The 18160-nt window shown below is 43.8% G+C and overlaps 1 protein-coding gene across 1 annotated transcript; it reads right to left on the reverse strand.

Moving 5' to 3' along the window:
• Nucleotides 1-306: 306 nt before the first annotated feature.
• Nucleotides 307-10628, reverse strand: LOC124066339 (protein quaking-B-like). The gene is made up of 6 exons (XM_046402625.1): nt 10032-10628; nt 5898-6034; nt 5510-5626; nt 3614-3757; nt 1065-1152; nt 307-939 (listed from the first exon to the last, which is right to left on the reverse strand). Exons 1-6 carry the CDS (start codon nt 10174-10176, stop codon nt 536-538), a joined length of 1035 nt encoding a protein of 344 aa, XP_046258581.1. The 5' UTR covers nt 10177-10628; the 3' UTR covers nt 307-535.
• Nucleotides 10629-18160: the final 7532 nt, after the last annotated feature.

The raw sequence follows: 18160 nt of genomic DNA on the forward strand, positions 1-18160 counted from the left end.
ATAAAACTGTGTGAGGTTCATGGAGCAACAGGAAGCCCTGAGGCATGTGACTGCAGCTTCCTGCACTGACATATGTAATGCCTGTTGTTGCTGGTGCTGGTTTCAGATCAGTTCTCAGTAACAGATTCACAAATACGTGTCCTGATGCTAATGGAATTTTCAGATCAATGCTAATTGCTAACTCTTCTGAACAATAGGCAGTCTGTCATATTGGCGACTGCAGAGGACGTTCAGTCGTTTTTCTTTGCTTCAACAAACATGATTGTGATGTTTTATATATGTTTTTAGAACTGAGATGAACTATATTAATTAAATTTTTTGTTTGGCCTGATGATTTATTGACAGTGAGAACACAGAAGTCTGGTAATTTCCAAAAATATGATATGAAATATTTTCTAATATTGTTTATTGTTTAGTTGCTGAGAATGAAATCATCACTTTCCTCCATGTACTGTGTCTAACTCCATCCAGCTGCGGGCAACACTGCAGGTTTCAGCTGTCAGTGAGATGTGTGTGTGCACTTGTTTTCCCTCCTTTAGGAGGTGTGTCTGAGGAGCAGCGTGGGGGTGGGGCTCCACTGTCCATGGGGGTGGTGATGAGGCGTGGGGGAGCAGTCACAGGAGCAGGGGGGGGCGGGCTTACCTAACATCCCTCCTGAGTCTAAAGGGTACTCCAAGATAGAGGCTGGCGCCACAGCATACGGGTAGTCATAGGGGGCTGCGTAGATCAGACTGGATTCAGGCCCTGCCCCCTGCATCAGAGTTGCAGAGTGAGGCATCCCATTAGGCAGTATTGTCTGGATCTGACGAATCAGAGGCATGAGGGCAGGGCCCGCGGGGACAGGTGTACGCAGAGAGGTGGACGGCGTCACGACAGGGGTAGGACCTGAGAGGAAACGTGGTGTCTGAGAGGACCCTGCAAGGGAAAAGGTAAGGGAGGCTGAGGAAGAGGAGGAAGAGGGGAAGAAAAAGGAAAAAGAAGAAGGACTGGTTAGATAGTATTCTGACGAGTCTCTGACTGGTCAGATAGTAGTCTGACTGATCTCTGATTGGCCAGTCTCTTACAGGGTTTGATGTTAGCATCTCTGTACGTCCCGTTAAGGATCGCTAACTCCATCAGCTGCATCTTCTTCAGACTGTCCTCCCCCTCCGCCTGAAACATACAAACAACCATCAAGTACTTCTCCAGTACTGGGTATTATAAACGTATATTGTAGTACAAGTACACAAGGGTGAGAAGTAATCTACAACTGCTCATGCACTATACTTTAGTAAAAGTATTCAACACTTCACAGTGGCAGCTGCAGCACTAAAATTCATAGTCATGACCCAATACTACAATATTTATATGTTTAAGTTTGAATGATGCGAACAGACAAAATTGAACCTACAGTGGAGAACTTCTGTCTCCCCCTCCTGGCAGTGAGAGTAATTACACATACACTGTAGACCTGCTTTTATTTCCACCACAGTCTGCCGTGGGCCTTCATCTCTGACAAACCAGTCATTGCTGGTTGATGTAAAGCACAAACATTACAAGTGTGCCAGCATGGGAAAGTCTCCACAGACTGCAGGTTTAAAAACATTGGAATACTAGAAACTACAGGGAGATTTAATTGGAGGTGATGGGATAGAACTCCCGCACTGCAAGCTCGAAAGTAAGTTCAAGTGCATTTAATGTTACCATTTATCTTTTGGCTTACACATGTGTCCCCAGAAGATATTTGCTATATATTTCATTTTAAATATATATATATATATATATATATGTATATTCAAAAATGATTTATAATCACATGTAGAAAATCAGTTATCAGTTTTTTGCTCAAATCCTATTGAAATAATCAGAATCAGAATACTTTATTGATCCCTGGTTGATTTTGCAACAGTTACTCCAACCAAGATTAGAAACCTACAGGCCACAGAATTATAATAACAATAGAAGTAAAAATATATCTGGAATACAAAAATAAACATAAAAGAAAAAAATATATATGTGTTCATGACGTAGTTAAAAAGGAAAAGAAAACTAAAACTTTTGCCATCAGTCAGCAGAGAGGACTTCAGGCGATTTTATTTGAGTTCATCTCTTTAGTGTCGGCTGACTTTAGAGGATGGGATGCAGTAACTACTGAGCATGCTCCATAACGTGACCCTAACAACTCACTAATGAGTCACACCATGGCTCATGTGACCCCAGTGACTCCCGTGATGGCAGCAGGTGTCAGTGACCCTCAGGACAACCCCTGAGGTGACATCCCCTCTAAAGGTTAAATACCTGGGACCCATCAGTTTTTAGAAATGAAGAAGCCTTTGGGATGAAAGGTGAAACTTCTTCCAACCATCCATCTAAAATAAATCTGATTGCTTTTCTAGCTCTTGAACACAGTCCTGCACACTTTTCTTCTTCTCCTTCCTGTTCTTTTTGTTGGTAAATTTCAACAGGGTGAAACATTTTCCCCACCAGAAATCACATATGCACAAAATGCTTTGCTGGTCTTTTTAAAATGGTAAACAACACTGAATGAACGTCATCACAGAAAGTTCAATATGCATTAAAGGTGGGACAAGGTCCCACCTTGTTCTCCGCATGCTAGAAAGGAGTCTTGCCAAGCCCGTGAAAGACCCAACTTGGAAGGACCTGTCACACCAAGGATGTAGCCTTGACTTTGAGAAGCAGATTCTGATCCTGCAGCTTATTCTGGACAGCAGCTTCCTGTCCCAACAGGAGGACAGGAAGTGTGCCTGTTACATAAACCTAAAACATTGTCAGTGGAGTCTTCAACCACAGCTTTACTCTTTATACTCTTATAATGTATGTGTTACATACAATACATATGTGTGTGCTGTGATAAATTCAGTCACCTGCACTGAATGAGGACCCCATGACTATTGCCATCTATTGATACATTACTAAAAACAACAGCTGGCTGAAACATTAACACACATAGGCCTGTAGTGACTGAAATAAGATGATACTTTAGATGAGTAATCCAAGTTTTGAAAATAGCATAATGACATTGTTGAATTTATTTAATGAAAGAGCTAGAAAGGCTATGATTAACTGAGAAGCTCATTATATGACAGTCAGCAAGATTTCACCCAACCTGTTTTTTTCCCAGTCTGAATTTGGGCCAATACATAAAATTGCTCTAATACCTTCACCAATCCAATGCCACACTCCAACATTAGACCAACTTTCTGTCAGATACAAACACAACACACACACACACAGAGCAAGTGATTGGGTTCTCTTCCCGGTTTCATGTCTGGCAGCTGAGTTTTACTGCTTCCTCATTGGTTGGATGAAATCGAGGAAATGAGAGTGGAGGAAGTGAGGATCAGCAGAATTACTGCACTTCCTGTCTCACAAACACACACACACACACATAGTGTGTGTGCAGAGTTAAACAGTATATGTAAATGTGATTATTACTGAGATGAGAGTGAAAATCACAGACAGATGAGCTCCAGGTGTAATCCTGAATAAATAATGAACATACATGCTCAACACTTACAATATCTACTTCCACAAAATATTATTTACCATTACTTCATCTATACAGCACCTATAATGTATCGACAGTGTGTTGTAGGGGTCAGAGGTGACTCACAGCAGGCACCAGCAGCTTGTTCACTTCCTCTACAGCTCGTTTAAGTTTGATCTCAGCTCGATTCTGAGTATCTTCCACCGTGATGAGGACATGAAGATCCTCATTCAGGTGCTCCCAGTTAGGCTTTCCTCGATTCTGCTCCTCCTACACAGAGCGGTAGATGAAGAGAGACAGGTAGACACAGAAACAGAGAGAGACAGAGAGACAGACGATTGAATTACAAATCTGAACTTGATCAAATGAATATGACAGAATCGTGCAATAAAAAGTCAGTACTGAGATAACTCAGTCTAAGCAGCACTATACCGACACACTGAGGCTTAATCTTCCCAGCAACCTGAAGACCCGCAGCTGATTGGACGATCATTAAGAATTTCCCTCCAGGGATTAATAAAGGAATTCTGATTCTGATTCTGATTAAACACACTCATGCAGATGAACTATGAAAATAAATAAATCATGTGTGTCAGCAGGACTTCAGTCCAGAACCGACACTCACACTAATGTTTTTATCTGCCCTCTCCTCCCCACCATCTGGTTTCTGTTAACCTCCCGTTGCTCCGTCTGTCTCATGTATCTCTGTTAGCATAGCAGGTGGCTAACCTTGTTAGCATCACACACAGAGAGAGATAAACACGTGTGTTTTCACAGCAGTTTGACTTGAAATATTTGAAATTGTTTCCATGCTTTCTTTCTTCAATCCAAATCAGCTTCAAAACAGAGGAAAGCACATTTTCCAGCAGAAGAAAAGAGGTAATGGTTTAATATGTTGTTTTTTTCTGGTGATAAACATCAGAATTAGTATATCATGACTGTCCTCCATGATAATAATCCCTCATCTGTCCAATGAAAACTGAGAGGAATTTAAGTTTTGTTATGTGTCTGCAGTCAGAGTTGGATGAATAAATGGACATTCTGGGCTCTGGACCCGAGGGGTCAGGGACCCACACCAGTCCACTCTCTGTTTGAGATGTCTATGAACATTTCATCATAGAATCACTGAGTCAGGATATCCAGAGCCTGACTGATGTGTGAAGCTTAATGATGTATCTTGTCAGTTTTAGTAGGTCAGTAGGATCTAGTGCAAACTTAATCCCTTTACTCTGCTGTTGACTTCCGCTGCTGCAGCAGCTATCTACTTTAAAACCGGAAAGCGACGGCAACACCAAAAGAACTTCTGACTAACAGCAGCTTCATTACAACAATAGCAGAGACAAAAGCAAATCAGTTTAAAGTGATTAAAATTACTGAACTAATTTCAGTGAAACTGTGTGTTTGGTCCATTTTAGCTTTATATTGTAAAACTCACAGTCTCTTGAATGTATGCATACAACAATAAATGTCATCCTTTCATCTCTACAGCACAAATAAACTGTGAACTAAACCAGGATTTGTGTATTTTAACTTTAAACAAAAATCTGTCTTAACATTAACATTCATCCATCCATTTTCTATACCGCTTATCCGTCAGGGTCGCGGGGGAGCTGGAGCCTATCCCAGCTGACTACGGGCGAGAGGCGGGGTTCACCCTGGACTGGTCGCCAGTCAATCGCAGGGCCAACACACAAAGACAGACAACCACACACTCTCACACTCACACCTAGGGGGCAATGTAGAGCAGCCAATTAACCTAATGTGCATGTTTTTGGTATTGTGGGAGGAAGTGGGAGGAAGCCGGAGTACCCGGAGAAAACCCACGCAGGCACAGGGAGAACATGCAAACTCCACACAGAAAGGCCCAGACCGGGATTCGAACCTGGAACCCTCTTGCTACGAGGCGACAGTGCTAACCACTGCACCACCGTGCCGCCCTTAACATTAACATCAAGACACAAAAGAAAATTGCTGCTGACCATGACAAAACAGCTGCCAGTCTTTTCTGTGCATGTGCGTTACCTTCTTCCTGTCTCTCATGGAGCCCCGCCCTCTCACCATGATCTTACATCCTGTCTCCGCCTCTAGCTGCTTTGCCGTCAGACCACGAGGACCCAAAATCCTCCCAACAAAGTTGAACTGACAGACACAGAGAAATGTGGTTACCATGACAACCAGTGAGTGGATCACCTAGTACCTGATCAGGTGTCAATCAACACCAGAACATGCTTAAAACAATACTGACCAATGGAAAGTGGAAAATCCAACAGGACTCAAAGTCATCATCTAAATAAATATCCAGCTCTCACTGAAGGAGCTGCTGATCGATAACCTGCCGATTATGATTTGTCCATCTAGTTACATGAACATGGACACACACACAGAGTAACACACAGTAACACACACTGACATCAGGATGCTCTTTGGTCGGGACGTAAAGTTTCTCCTGCAGTTGGACGTTTGGCCCGATGGCGTCTGGCAGCTCGCTGATCCTCTCCGAACTATTCAGAGTGTCGATGTACATGTCCTTCCTCACACGGCCAATCTCTGAAACACACGACACACGTTTAGTCAAGTCAAGTCAACTTAATTGTCAAATACGCTATACACGCACGACATACAGCACAGATGAAATTTCAGTCCTCTCGGATCCACGGTGCAAACAGGCAATATAATAAAAAGAAACACTCTCAGGTAAACAAAAATATGAATAGGTAGTAGAAACAAAAGACATAAAGTTGAGCTGAGTTGTTGAGTTGAGTTGAGCCTCCTGACCGCCTAGTGGATAAAGCTGTCCTTGAGCCTGCTGGTTTTGGCCCAGAGACTCCGCAGTCTTCTCCCCGATGGCAGCAGGCTGAAGGGGCTGTGAGATGAGTGGGTGGGATCACCTGCGATCCTGATGGCTTTGCGAGTGAGTTGGGTGTTGTGCATGTCCAGAAGAGAAGGGAGGGAGACACCAATGATCCTCTCAGCCGCTGTCACGATGCGCTGCAGAGTCTTGCGGCAGGACTCGGTGCAGGTGCCGTACCACACGGTGATACAGCTGGTCAGGATGCCCTCGATGGCGCCTCAGTAGAAGGTGTGCATGATGGGGGCCGGGGATCTGGCTCTCCTCAGTTTGCGGAGGAAGTACAGGCGCTGTTGGGCTTTATTGTCCAGCGATGCAGTGTTGTTGCTCCAGGACAGGTCTTCGGAGATGTGCATATCCAGGAACTTGGTGCTGCTCACCCTCTCCACTGCAGCACCGTTGATAGTTAGAGGAGCATGCTGGGTGTGAACTCTCCTGAAGTCCACAACAATCTCCTTCATGTTCTCCACGTTCAGGCAGAGATTGTTGTCCCTGCACCACACGGCCAGGCGACTCACCTCACAGATGATGAAGAGGTTGGAGTTGAATGTTGGTGTACAGTCATTGGTCAGCAGGTTGAAGAGGAGGGGGCTCAGCACACATCCTTGTTCAGCGTGATGGTGCTGGAGGTGTTTCTGCTGACTCAAACTGCCTGTGGTCTCCCCGTCAGGAAGTCCAGCAGCCAGTTGCACAGAGAGGTGCTGAACCCCAGCTGGTCCAGTTTGTGAATGAGCAGCTGGAGGATGATTGTATTGAATGCTGAGCTGAAGTCTATGAAGTCTATACACACACACACACACACACACAGCAGAGGTATGTTTTAGACCAAACAGCAAAAAGGAAGGCCTTCCTTTCATCTGAAGACAGTCTTAATCTGAGCCTTCTGAAATGCTGTCGTTACTGCCAGGTCCTCAGGTTTTCCATTCATTCACACACGTAAAACACTTCCCTTCAAACATGTCAGGTTCTAAGAGGATCCAAATGTAAGCCACTGAGCAGGCGGGCTAAAAAAACAAAAAGTGAGTCTCAATAACATAAAGTTAAAATAGGAACAACAAAAAGAAGACATGCTGGATTGAAGGATGTTTTCCGTTTGTGTATGAAAAATCACAGAACCTGTGAGCAAGTGTACAGCATTTGTCATTTCACCTAAAGGAAGTTCACTGATGACTTTTCCTCAGTGTTTCTTGTTTTGCATGTTCAAAGTTGTATCACAATTCAATTTGTATAAGAAAGCATGAGGCTGAGCAGAAGCTGTCAGCTGATTACCACCTGGTGGTGACCCGGTTCTGATAACAAAGGAAGCTGCTGAGAGGAGGAATCCGAACAGGTAGCGAGGGTGAACGGGGAACATGAGACTGGGCCCACTTCCTGTACCTGATGTTGGGAACATAAAGAGTCATCAGTGCCGAACCTGCTGGGACACAGCAGCAGTGTACGAGCGTCTTCATGCTGTTGACTCTTCAGCAGCAGAGGGACATCAGATCAGAAGGACTGCAGACTGTGAGGAAACAAAACTCTGGTGTGGGAAGAGTTCATGGAGGCCATGGAAGAGTTTCAGTCGTCCTCAAAAAGGTTTTGACAAACCATCAGATGAGCTAGGACAAGAAGGAAGACTTCAGGCCAGACTGTTTACAGCAGGAAGAAGAACTGCAGAGCTGGACTGAAGACGCTGTCAGAGGGTGGAAGAGACTTGTGGAGGACATCCTGAACTGGACTGACATGTTGTCCACAGAGGAGACAGAAGCAGTGATGCAGATCTGAGGAATATTTAACCAGTTTGTAAACTAAACTGCAAGTTGATCCAGTTCATATCATCTCAAGATAAGATCAGAACGCAGCTGCAACAGCACTAATCACACACACACAGACAGACACACACACACACACACACACACACACAAACACACACACACTGCCATTTTCACTGCTGGTTTTACTGCCCGTCTGAGAAGCTGAGACCATTACAGCAGGGATGCCAGCCAAAGGGAATTATGGGTAAATTGATTTTGCTTGCACAAACACACACACACTTTTCATTTCAGCTCCTGAATTAACTAAAAAGTTAAATGATGAATCGCTGCTCTTAGTGTAATTGAGAGAGAGACACAAACGAACTGAAAGGTCAGAGAAATAAAAAGTGAAGAAAAAGAAGAAAACTGAGACAAAGACGTCCACAATGACTTCAATAACATCTGGTGTGTTCAAGTGCTCCTGGGAAACTTCAGTGTTCACATGAATCCTACATAATTACGGAGGTTAGCTCAGCTGGCCACCCTGAATCCCACCAGTCAAACTCGTTTCAAACCACCCTGTAAATGTGTGTTTTCTGTGAAATGCTCGTCTTCGTCTTCTTCTGTATCAGCCGCCGCCTCATGGTGACCTCAGAGATCTGACCAACATGCAAAGCCACCTTGAGAATTCTACAACAACTCTAATGTTCTGCAGCAGTCTGAAAGTCCAGCAGCAGGGCGGCTCAGGGTGCGGCTCCACCACCATCACAACTTGTGTGTCAGGTTAAGTTTCCGAAGTGTAATCGGTCATCAGGTGTTTGGTGGATTCTTGTGAGCAGACAGAAAACCTTCCGAGTGAACAGTTTACTGTACTTAAGTACAGTTTTGCGGTATTGACTTGAGTATTTCCATTTTCTGCTACTTCATACTCCACTTCACTATTTACTCTACCTCATTTATATGAGCACTTTTTACTAGCAGATAAACTGCTGCCTCAGAGCCACAGTTTAAACTCGTTTATTTTATCATTGATTTCAGTTATCAGAAACCTGCTGAACATCAGATCAGAACTGATCAACCACTTCAAGTGGTTGATCAAACACATAAACATAAGCATATTTTACTTTTAGTTGTACTTTTGATTTAAGTATATTCATATGAGATCAATTTTACTCAAGTACTATTTGTATGGGTTACTTTAACTTTTACTTCTTTATATTTAATTCTGGGTACTTTTTATAAAGACATAATTGAATACTGAAAACAAATGTAAAATAGTCATATTATTCACATCATTGGATAAACTACAGGTTATTCAATAATAATCAGAAAATAATCGGCAGATGAATCAGAAAAGCTTCTCTTGTATGCATACAGAAGATTCTGCAGAATGAGTACTTTTAACACTCTAACTACTGCAACAATTCATTGTTTGTATTTTCTTAATTAATTTTATGTCATCACTAAAAATGAAATGGTTTGAAATGCAAGAAAATAGCAAAAGGTTCAAAGTTTCATTTATGTTAATATTTAATTCACTGTGACAAAAACTGAATTAAAAATACACCATCAACTGTTTTACAGCCAAGACTCAGATGTTTAATCAATTAGGAAAGCAAACTAATCAGTTAATGGGCAGATCAGTGAGCTTGTGTTGTTGATAACACTCAATATGTGCCTATAAAAGGTGTAAGATTGAAATGAAATAAATTAGCTCAATTAATTTGCACTATGTGTTTAATTGTTTTGGTGTCTTGTTATTTAAACTTCTTCTGCTGCTGTTTTATTGAGTGTTTCACTGACAAATCATCAATACATCAGTCCCCATACAGAACATTAAGGATTCAACCGAGTTAAGTACCTTCACTGAAGATTTTTTTACACGTAGTACTTTAACTGAAGTAAAGGATAAATTGGTTCCCTCATGAGGCCTCAGACAAACAGACGGGTTCAGGTGTCTCACCCTCGTCCAGCAGTCTTTCCAGGTGCTGGAAAATGCCGCAGAAGTTCGGCAGGCTGCTCATCAGCTTCTTGTCGTTCATGAGCTGCATCAGATAATCCGGACCGGGTCTCGGCTTCTCCTTGCCCTCCATCTCCAACACCATCATCCAGCAAAGTGTCACATATAAAGAAAAGCACCAGGGTGGACGGATCACTGCATGAAGATTAATCCGGACTCGGACCCAGACTCGGTCCGGAGCGGGTTTTTGTCCCCTCTTTTTCTGTTTTGAATCCCCGGGTGCCGGCAGCCCCAGATCGGTCCCGCGCTCCCCGGCACTCCACGCCTGTCTGACGGCGAGCAACGGCTCCGTCGCTGCACTCCGCCCGGTCCCCCACACGCAGACTGAAGGACGGAGGACCCGAGGACCGTCAAGTTTAGCAACGGCAAACAAACACCTTCCGGGCCCAGACTTCAGAATAAAAGCGTCAAGTTCAACAACTACAAATACACAGCTTCCGGCCCCAGGCTTCAGAATAAAAGCATGTAAAACTTGCCTGGCCAACCAATTAAGTTTGACTCATGTCAGCCTTCATGTATTGAAGACTTGGAAGGAGTTCAGTAAATATTTGAACAAAAGACTTTAAGTGAACCTGTTGAAACCTGGTGAAATGAAGTTATCACAATGTTGACATGTTGAAAAAGAGGAGTACCGAGGAGCATGGAGAAGGTCTGGTTGTCTGGCCATCTGGTGGTCGGCAGATTTGGTGGTTTGGAGGTCTGGTGGTACAACAGCAGGTTCTTCTGTCAGACAGCAGAGCAAACAGGCTGTGGTCCACAGTAATATGAGCACCAGTGATGTTGTGAGCAGGTTTAATCACCACAGCAGTCGAACCACAGTGGAATTAAAGGAGCATTCAGGTGTTTTACAAAGCTTTACACTGATGAGTGGATCACCCAATGAAGTTGAAATTTCTCATAAGACTTTCTGTTGGCAACTTTCATAAAGTTCATTAAATAAATCATCAAACTTCCACCCCCCTTCATCACTCAGGTTGTTGTTTATTTATTGAAAATATTGTATTTCTAAATGATGAACTCAAATTAAAAACATACACTTTAAAGTCTTTTTTACAGAGATAAACAGAAATGTGAAAACAGAAAAGAGAGTGAGACAAAGAGTCACTGTCTCACTCTGTTTCCCAGGCATCTCTGTGAATAAAACTTCTCAGTTTGAATCTGCCCCTTTAAATACTTTAATTGGCTTAATGGTTTTGCTTCTCTTTCATATGGTAACAAGTACCCCCACCCCCCCACCCCCGGAGCCACTGAAGAGAAGAAAAGGCATGAAAGAAGCGGAAAAGAAAAAGAGATGGGCGAGAGGGGGGAGAGGAAGAGTAAAACAACAGTACTTCTTCTTGTACTGGTGATGTCAGTTTAGCTGAGAACTTGTCTCTCTGAGCAGAAACACACCAGAGTGAAGAATGTTGAAACCAGGACCACAGTCTTTATGTGACCCTGTGATAGTGCGTGCAGGGTCACAGGTTGCGTCCATACCTGCAACCTGCAATCAGCTCACTCAACCTGCAAAGACTTCTGATGACCTTCAGAGTGGACAAAACCTTGACAACAAACACACCGTAACGTGACTAGCCCATCATCCATCCATCACTCCATCCAACCGTCCATCCATCCATCGCACAACACATCCCCCACCCACCCCGGAAAACAACAACAATGATTTCACCCCTGGCAAACACACTTCCTACTCACCCTGCACTCAGACTGGACTGAGGATAAAAGAGGATGAAGTGGCCCAGCTCTTCCAGAAGTAGAAAACTAGGAAGTCGGCAGGCCCAGATCTTACCTTCCTGTCTGAAGGTCTGTGCTAACCAACTGGCTCCTATCTTCACACAGATTTTCAACAAATCCTTGGAGCCGTGTGCAGTCCCCTCCTGCTTCAAACATTCTACCATCATCCCAGTCCCAAAGAAATCCATGGTCATGAAGTCCCTTGAACAACTAGTGCTGGACCACCTGAAGGATATCACATAACACCTGCTGGACGGGAGGAAGGATGCACTTTCTGCAGCAACTGAGGAAGCAGGATCTGCCACAGGAGCTGATGATCCAGTTTTACACCACAGTCATCAAAGCTGTTCTCTGCTCATTCAATTCAATTCAATTCAGTTCAGTTTATTTATATAGCGCCAATTCACAACAAAAGTTATCTCATGACACTTTCCAATTTGAGCAGGTCTAGACCAAACTCTTTAATTAAGTTAAAGTTAATTTAATTAATTAGTCTGGTTTGGAGCAGTCACAAAACAGAACACAGTCAGACTGCACTGCACTTTATGTTTATTGTATGTACTGTACAAATAAAGTTGTCTTGTCTTGTCTTGTCTCATTAGTGGATAACAGTATAACATGTACAGTGTTTTGTATACATGATATAAACTGAGTATATATTGTCTTGTATTGTCTGTATCTTGTCTTATTGCTAGAAAGACATCAATAGCCAAAACAACTACCTTGTGTGTACCAACATGCTTGGCCAATAAAACCTGATTCTGATTCTGATCCACCCACCCACCCATCCAGCCATCTGTCATCCATCCATGCATCCATGTTTCCATACATCAGTTCACCAATCTATCCATCCATATCTCATCCATCCATCTCTCATGCATCCTTCCACCCATCCATCCATCCAGCCATCCACAGGAATTGATCTGGAGTTGATGTTAACACAGCAGTCATTCACACTCACATTCACACCCATGAAAAGGATTCAATTCAATTCAATTTTATTTTATTTATATTGCACCTTATACAATCAAAATTCTAGGTGTCTCTAGGTGCTTTACAGAAAACCCAGAGCCTGAACCCCCAAGCAAGCAGACAGTGGCAAGGAAAAACTCCCTTTTAACAGGAAGAAACCTTGAGCAGGACCCGACTCACAAGGGAGAACTGACTGCTGACATACCAACATACATGCAATAAACATCATACATTACAAACGACAAACATGACAGGTTGTTATAATTGGAATTCTGAAGACTATGTATTGTTCAAGTTAGTTTTAATAGCACTAGTGATGAGAGGAGAGGAAGAAGAGGAGAGGAAGTGAGGGAGTAGAGATGGCGGTGGTGGTGTTGTGGAGGTGGGGAAACTGCTCGGTGGATCGTGTTTGTGTCCCCTGGCAGGATAGGCCTATAACAGCGTAACTATGATAGAGATTAATTCCTGTCAAAACTCTAGCTGCTGCATTCTGGATCAGCTGCAGGCTATTAATAGAGTAATTTGGACATCCTGATAATAATGAGTTGCAGTAGTCCAGCCTAGAAGCAACAAAAGCATGGACAAGTTTTTCAGCATCACTCTGAGAGAGGACGCTCCTAATCTTAGCAATATTAGGTGAAAGAAGGCGGTCTTAGAGGTCTGTTTAATGTGATGGATAAATTACACGTCCTGATCGAAGATAACGCCGAGGTTCCTCGCAGTTGTACTGGGGGCCAAGGTAATGCCGTCCAGAGAGAGAATATTATCAGCTATGTTTGGGGCCTGGAACAATGACCTCAGTTTTGTCTGAGTTTAAAAAATAAAAAATTGGAGGTAATCCAGTCCTTTATGTCGTTAAGACATCCCTGGAGCCTGGCTAACAGCTCTGTTTCTTCAGGCTTTAAGGATAAGTACAGCTGTGTGTCATCAGCATAACAATGAAAGTTTATGCCATGTTTCTGAATAATATTTCCTAGAGGGAGCAGTGCTGGCCCAAGCACTGAACCCTGTGGAACACCGAGATTAACTTTTAAATGCGAAGAAGAAACATCATTACACACACACACACGCACACGGAGAAATGGACTCTGTTGTCAGTTTATATATGTATTTTAAATGCTTGGTGACATGTTTGGCGTGGCGCACGCCATGGACGCTTCGGCGCTGTAAATTCAGCCCGCTGCGTCGCTCACTCACCACAACCACAACTCACCCATGTCAGTTTTCTCTCCGGTCTAGCATCCAGGCGTGTAGTGAGGTACCCACTACTCGTCCACCTCTTCATTTCAGTTTGTAAAGACTCTGGTTTGTCACATAGTCATAGTTTTCACATAGTCACCTACACTCCCGGTCCAACTCCACTGCTCCTCTGCGGAAGCGCGCGCCGCTGCAGGGGCGGACTTTATTGAGCACGGGGCAAGGGGGCACGACCCATTGCACTCAGGGGGGTTTATTTTTTTTATGGTGTTGGCTATGTGGTGTTTATGAAAAATTATTGTATGGTGTGTAAATATTTGGTGTGTGGATTGAATAATGCCTTATTTATTTTTTTGTATTTATTTATTAGGATTAGTGTATGGTATGAACCATTATGTTTGTTGGTAATCCCCTCCATAATGGTTTGGACCGTTTGGGCTCAACTAGCAGCCCTATTTAAAGGAGCCTCATTTTGCTCTTGTGGTTCCTAGGGAGAACTGCCATGTACTGCTGTGAGTTTTTGCCATTGTTGTTTAGTTCCTGCTTTGTTCCTGCATTGTTCCTGTCTGTGAAAACCTAGTGTTTCGGGAAAATAAAAGGGTTTTTCCTGGCACCTGACGCTTTGCTGCCTCCTGTTTCCAACCTCTGAATCCGATCTTGCCTAGATCCCGTTATTCGGGGAGACCACTCTGGTCCCTCACAAGGTCATTTGTAACTTTAACCAGTGCTGTTTCTGTACTGTGATGGGCTCTGAAACCAGACTGAAACACTTCAAACAGACTGTTCCTGTGTAGGTGATCAGTTAACTGACTTGAAACCACTCTTTCAAGTGTTTTAGACAAAAATAGGAGGTTGGATATCGGCCTATAGTTTGCTAAGATGTCTGGGTCAAGTGAAGGTTTTTTAAGCAAAGGTCTGATAACAGCAGTTTTAAATGCCTGTGGTACATAACCTGTTGTTAAAGACAAGTTGATCTGATCTAAGGAGGAAACGCCAATCAAGGGAAAGACGTCCTTGAGGACCTTTGTTGGGATGGGGTCTAAGAGACATGTAGTTGGGTTAGATTTATTAATGCTGGAGATCAGCTCAGGGAGGTCTATGGGCAGTTGTCCAGAGATGGATTAGGACTAAAAGAGGTTTCTAAAGATGGCAGTATATTGACTATTGTGGGGAGATCTTTATTGATTTTTTTTCTCTAATGTTAGTTTATCGGTGAAGAAACTCATGTTAGCTCAGTCGGTAGAGTATCAGACTTTTCATCTCATTAGTGGTTCACACAGCCCTCACCCACCTGGAGAGCAGAAACTCCTACGTCTACCTGCTCTTCCTGGACTTCTCCTCTGCCTTTAACACCATCATCCCACAGACCCTGGTACAGAGACTCTCCACCCTCAGTCTGAGTCACCCCCTTGGGAACTGGGTCCTGGACTTCCTGACCAACAGACTTAAGACTGTCACAGTGCCGACCCCCCCCACCCCCATCAACATGAACCTGCACTAAGCCTGTGAATATTCTCATTCATCCAGGTCATGGTTATCATGGTTATCATGGTTGCATGAACTGATGAAGCCTTTTGGATGAGAGGTGAAACGTCTTCAAAGACAAATAACTAAGTCCAGTTGCCTTCGATTGAATTTCCTTGAGATGGACCTGCACTAAAAACACTTTACACCCACAAGTGCAATACGGACAATCCTACAATCCTGGACTACCTCACACTAGCACTAACTTGCACATGCATATTTATGCTGCACATGCTAACCTGGCTTCTTATTTATTTATTTCTTTTTCTCAGAATGTTTAGTTTTTTATATTGTATTTGTCTTTAGCTTATATATTCTATTTTTACTTAGCTTATATTTCTATTTTTTTATTCAACTTTTCATTTCATATTTTTTTATATCGTACCTATTGCTCCCGGGAACTGAGTCCTAATTTCGTACCATAAGCATGTAAATGTGAGCTGGTATGACAATAAAAGTTCCTTGATCCTTGATCCTTGAAGTCTCCACTACTAAGAGCTGTAGGAAAACAAGGCTCAACAGAGCTGCGACTCTTTGTCAGTTTGGCTACAGCGTTAAACATGGGTTGTTTTTGTTTTGCTCTATTAATGATGAATAACAAGCTGTTCTGACTTTACGAAAGGCCTTTTTATATGTCAATAGACTATCTTTCCAGACCATTTGGGATTCAACTGATTTGGAGGAGTACCACTTCCTCTCCATCTGTCTTGATACCTGTGGTCAAAACTCTTGATGTGATGGGATTGCATCCCTAAATCTGTCTACAGTATTCTCAGAGAGGCATCTGGTATAGTAAACCTTTTTGTTCTTTGCTGCAAGGCCTTTAGAGTTAGCTCAAGAGTCATAAGTGAATGCTCTGAAAAGAGAGGGCTTTGATGGACAAATAACACGTTCTTAGTTTCTAGGCCGTAGGTGAGAACCAGATCGAGGGTGTGATTATGACAGTGTGTTGGTTCATTTACTGTCTGAAGAAAACCTATTGAATCTAAGAGTGAATTAATGGCTGACTTAAGACTGTCAGAGTCAACATCTATATGAATGTTAAAGTCACCCACTACAATGACTTTTTAAGCACTAAACTAGATAAGAAGTCAGAAAACTCAGACAGGAACTCTGAGTAAGCAGCAGCAGGTGGGCGATACACAACAACTAATAAAACTGGCTTTTCTGACTTCCAGTTTTGGTGAGACAGGCTGAGAGTGAGACTCTCAAATGAACTATAGATAGATTTAGGTTTGGGGTTAATCTGAAGACTGGAATGGTAGATTGCTGTCACTCCTCCTCCTCGGCCTGTGCCTCGAGGAATATGATAGTTAATATAATCAGATGGAGTTGATTCATTTAAACTGTCAGGATTGTCGGCGTCGTCGACGCAGAAATTAGCTGAACCCCGATGCGGAGTCTAAAGAGGAGCAGGCAGGCAGGCGTGGTGGAGGTCCAAAAACACTTGTCTTTATTTAAACAAAGCTAAACTCAAAAAAACACACTTACTGTGGCAAGAAACTAGGCATGGCATGGCAAGGTAAGGCAAGGCAAAACCAACAACACGTTCCTGGCATGGCATGGGGAAAAAATGCAGATCCTGGCATGGCATGGGGGATAAACACAGACGCTCTCACAATGGTGACTGGGAAGACAAGGACTAAATAGACATGACAACGAGACACAGGTGACACACATCAGGAGGGAGAAAGCAATCAGGAAAACTAAAAGCAAAGCTACATGAAAACAAGGCACACAGGGGAAGTGACGCTTTCAAAATAAAACAGGACATGACAAAAACCTTGAACATAATACATGGAAGCACAAGACAAACATGAAACATGGCACATGGACAGAAATCAAAAGACAAAGCATAACCAAAAAACACCAGGCATGACAGAACCCCCCCCTTAAGGGACAGATCCCAGATGTCCCTTCAAAAAAGAAACACAGGTCTAACACAGGCTGGGTGGCTGGAGGGGGGGAAAACCAAAGAGGCATGAAACAAGTAAAAAACAAAGTCAGGGATTCAGCCCTGGTGTAGGGCAGTGGCCCAACCTGCAATCTCGGGCGGGCGGCCCCAGTTCAACACCCAGGTGGGGCTTGATGAGTCAGGGGGCCTGCCCAAATGCTGGGCCAGGACATAACACGAGGCCTCAGGCGGTCTGCCTGAATGCTGGGTCAGGGCCAACGGCCGAACAAAGAACCGCCTCTGTGGCGGCCCGACGAGGCATGGAGACCTGACGAGACGAGGAGATCCGGTGACCTGACGTGGAGACCTGACGAGACGTGGAGACTTGGCGGCAAGACGTGGTGACCTGACGAGACGTGGAGACTTGGCGGCAAGACGTGGTGACCTGACGAGACGTGGAGACTTGGTGACCTGACGTGGAGACCTGACGAGACGTGGAGACTTGGCGAGACATGGAGACTTGGCGGCAAGACGTGGTGACCTGACGAGACGTGGAGACTTGGCGGCAAGACGTGGTGACCTGACGAGACGTGGAGACTTGGTGACCTGACGTGGAGACCTGACGAGACGTGGAGACTTGGCGAGACACGGAGACTTGGCGGCAAGACGTGGTGACCTGACGAGACGTGGAGACTTGGCGAGACGAGGCGTGAAAGCAGACAGACCCAGACCTGTAACAGTGGGCTGCGATCCA

This window comes from Scatophagus argus, chromosome 10 (genome assembly GCF_020382885.2).
Source record: "Scatophagus argus isolate fScaArg1 chromosome 10, fScaArg1.pri, whole genome shotgun sequence".
NCBI classification, from domain to species: domain Eukaryota; kingdom Metazoa; phylum Chordata; class Actinopteri; family Scatophagidae; genus Scatophagus; species Scatophagus argus.

Bases quoted from the DNA above. Each gene is read 5' to 3' on its own strand.
- LOC124066339 (XM_046402625.1), bottom strand. From the start codon at position 10,176: ATGATGGTGTTGGAGATGGAGGGCAAGGAGAAGCCGAGACCCGGTCCG. The intron at 1,153-3,613 runs GTGAGTCACCTC...TGTATGTTTCAG, and splicing joins ACAAGCTGCTGGTGCCTGCT to GCGGAGGGGGAGGACAGTCT. The intron at 940-1,064 runs GTAAGAGACTGG...CCTCTTCCTCAG, and splicing joins AGATGCTAACATCAAACCCT to CCTCCCTTACCTTTTCCCTT.